The following is a 3,641-nucleotide window of genomic DNA, read 5'->3' as shown; positions in this document are numbered from 1 at the left end:
TTCCTAAATAGGGGAATTGCAGAACTGGAAATGGGGGATTGCAAGGGTTTTAGTACTACTAGTCTACTATACTCAAGTCATTACTCACTTGATAGTCGATACTCGTAAACCCTCGCTGCTTCCTTCCATTTCTAAATTCCAGTTGCAAAATCCAAAGCTCACAGCAACATTGATGCTGATACAGATTCAGTTACCCTCCTCCAACTCTTGTAACTAAGTTTCTTGTTATTTCAGGTTCCATCATGTCCATGCGCCCATTCCTCCCCAAATGCCTCTTCTTCAGCTCTTCGCCAGCTCGTGCTCTTCTTCTTCTTCCACTTCAACTCAGCCAATTCTCGTCTTCGTCGCATTCGCCTTCGTATCATCCGAGACGGTTAGAGGAGGAGTCACGCCACGTGAGGGTGTCGGTGTGGTGGGACTTCGAGAACTGCCAAGTGCCGAACACCATCAACGTGTCCAAGATCGCCACCGTCATAACGGACGCCGTTAGAGCCAACGGTATTAAGGGGCCCGTCCATATAACGGCCTTCGGCGATGTCTTGCAGCTTTCTAGATCCAACCAGGAGGCACTTTCATACACCGGCATTCATCTTGCCCACGTTCCCAATGGTTACCTTCTTGTCTTTACTTCCGTTGCTTTATGTCAATTTTATAATCATATATAACTTCTTCATCTATCTTAATTAGTTGGGGCCTCTTTAAGAGATATGTTCTGACTAAATGTGTTTAAAAATTAAAAATAAAATATATAAATAGTTTGGTAAAAAAGGGAGACGCGTCTTTGGTAGATAACTGTTTGTAACGGTTTTCAGTTTCAAACATGTTAGGAATCTATTCTCTTCTGCATCTTTGTTAGATAAATGTCACTAATAGCGATGTTGAATGCGGCGTCCGTCGTAGGTGAGAACTCATGATCTCATCATATTTGAGATGAAGCCATGGAGGTGCAACTAATAAGTGAATATTATGGTTTGCAGCTCATGCATCAGTATTTATGGTCCCATATAGATTCAGAACTATATTAAATCTTAATGTTTTACTAATCAGAGGATTCATAAGTAATTTAAGTTTTCCAAATTATAATTTCTTCAATGACTTTGTGCAGGTGGAAAGAATAGTGCTGATAGATCTCTTCTTATTGATCTTATGTGTTGGGTTTCTCAAAACCCGCCACCTGCGCATCTCTTTCTGATTTCTGGGGATAAAGACTTTGCTGGCATATTGCACCGCTTAAGAATGAATAACTACAACATCCTGCTTGCAACTCCAGGATCAGCTTCTGATGTGCTATGCGCTGCAGCAACTATAATGTGGCACTGGCCATCTTTGCTTAAGGGAGAAGAACTTACTGGAAAGCATTTCAATCATCCTCCAGATGGCCCTGTTGGTTCTTGGTATGGAAATTATAAGGTGCCTCTTGAAAATCCCTTCTCAGCTAGTGAGCAGTCTGCATCTTGTCAAAAAGCAGAAAGCTGTGAATCTCCCCCAATTCCTAAGTCAGTTGCAAGGCAGGTTAGGAAAATATTAAGTTCGCATCCAAAAGGGATGTCCATTACAGATTTTCGTGCGGAGTTGGCTAAAAATAATGTGCAATTGGAGAAATCATTCTATGGACAGAAAAAGTTTTCCCGTTTTCTTCTATCAATACCACACGTACAGCTCAAGCATTTAGGTGAAGGTGTTTATTTTGTGTGTTTGGCTCCCTCAGAGTTTCCCAAACCCCTTGCAAGCAATGATGGGCCATCAAAAACACCTGCTGTTGGGAATGAAGCACCTCAAAAGTTGAATGGTGAGAGTAAAAATACGCCTAGAGATGTAGATAGGACGCCTTCAATGCCCTCATTGCATGAAAGGAGTAGTGCGAAGATTGGGAATATGACTGATGCACAATTGTCTAAGGTTCAACTGCCACAAAAAGACAAGGAAGTTTCACGATTTAAGGCAGATAATGAGATTGTAACGCCTGACGAGATAAGTCTCAATAAATCTGGAAAACCTACTTCATCAGATGACCACTCTGCTCAGAACACATTGGTGGAAAACAATCTTGTTGATGATGAATCTGGAAAATATATAGCTGAGTACAAAAATGAGGGGCCAACTAGAGGGGATGCTGATGAGGTTTGTCAAAGCTCTTATTCTTTGCCAGTTGATGACTTCATGGTTGAGAAGAGGCATGGCGGGAGTGTTGAAACTCATAGCAAAAGTTCAATATTTGGTTGGATTAGAAGTTGGTTTCCATTTTGGAAAAGAAATGCTAAATCTGATGATTTAACCACTAATAAGACCAGCATGGATAGTCACTCTGAGTTTGAGGAGCCCAAGTTATCTCAACTGGACATGGCAGTAAGTCATTCGGAGGAGCCCAAGCTATGTCAACCAGAGATGGCTGTAAGTCATTCGGAGGAGCCCAAGCTATGTCAACCAGACATGGCTATAAGTCATTTGGAAGAGCCCAAGCTATCTCAAGTGGACGAGACTATAAATCATTCTGAGGAGTCCAAGTTATCTGAACAGAACCAGAGTGTTATTCATGCTGAAGAGCCGAAAATATCAGATCAGGCGCCCATGTTATCTGAGCCAAACCAGATTGTTAGTCATTCTGTAGAGACCAAATTATGTGATCGGGACCAGACTGTTTCTCAGTCTGTAGAGGCCAACACATCAGAAGTGAACCAGAATGTTGGTCATTCTGACAAGCCCGAGTTATTTTTTAGAGATTCCTTTTGGAATTACATGGAATCTTTTGTTTTTACCACCCAAGGATCAGTTCTCGTCTCCCTGTCAACAAGCAGGTTGTTACGCATGGTAGTTTTATACAAATATTTTGAAAAATTACCCCTTTTGCTATGGATAACATCTTGTTTTTGTCTCGAAATCTTGATTAGTTCCTCATATAAAATGAAAGTAACAAATCGATTGTATCATGATGTTTTGCTGTTGGAAGTTATGCTTTGATCTTTCTTCTTCATCTTTATTTTTTTTCCCTCCCCTGCCCCCCCCCAAAACGATGATCATCATGTAGGTAATAGCTAATCCTACTTGTTGAAAGAGTAAATTGTAATGCTACTATGTTTGTTTGTCAGGGAGGATTTGGCACAAAAATTACAAAAGGGCGGTCCTGCGGTTCTCGAGTCTCTCACTGAAAAGGATATTCTTCAACTGATTGATTTATTAATAGCAGACAAGAAATGGTTGGAGGTAAGCGGCTCCACAAAATATCCATTTAAGGTGACTCGACCAGTTCAGAAGAACTCATCAATGGGCCTTTCTCATGGTGCGAATGGCCTTCGGTCTCTCTTTTTAAATAGAGCATCACAGTCCAACCTGCAGAAATTACTTGAACATGATGCAGAGAAACACAATCAGAATACTCCTCATACTAGTGTTTTGAAACTTGCCACTGAAAAACTATATGCTGAGAGGTCTAGAAATGATATATTAGTAGACTGCCAAAAAGTTGTGGATGAAATATTGAGAATCCACCCAGAGGGATACAATATTGGTTGTTTCCGAAAACTATTTTATGAGATGTGTGGCTATCATATTAATTTACAGAAGCTCGGTTATAAAAATTTGGCATCCTTATTGCAGACAATGCAGGGAGCTAAATTAGAGTCCACTAATATTTTTCCTTCTGT

General features: G+C 40.6%; 1 protein-coding gene across 1 annotated transcript in view; it reads left to right on the top strand.

The window, feature by feature from the left end:
- Nucleotides 7-3,641, top strand: part of LOC107621011 — a 4,782-nt gene continuing 1,147 nt past the window's right edge. Inside the window, exons 1-3 of the mRNA XM_016323071.2 lie at nucleotides 7-609; nucleotides 1,106-2,795; nucleotides 3,087-3,639. Of these exons, the coding sequence (XP_016178557.1) occupies nucleotides 243-609; nucleotides 1,106-2,795; nucleotides 3,087-3,639 (2,610 nt within the window). The 5' untranslated portion in view covers nucleotides 7-242. The remainder of the gene's footprint in view (nucleotides 610-1,105; nucleotides 2,796-3,086; nucleotides 3,640-3,641) is intronic.

This window comes from Arachis ipaensis, chromosome B10 (genome assembly GCF_000816755.2).
Source record: "Arachis ipaensis cultivar K30076 chromosome B10, Araip1.1, whole genome shotgun sequence".
Taxonomy (NCBI): Eukaryota; Viridiplantae; Streptophyta; class Magnoliopsida; order Fabales; family Fabaceae; genus Arachis; species Arachis ipaensis.
The sequence above is the reverse complement of the archived record's forward strand: the minus strand, read 5'-3'. Positions and strand labels throughout refer to the sequence as shown.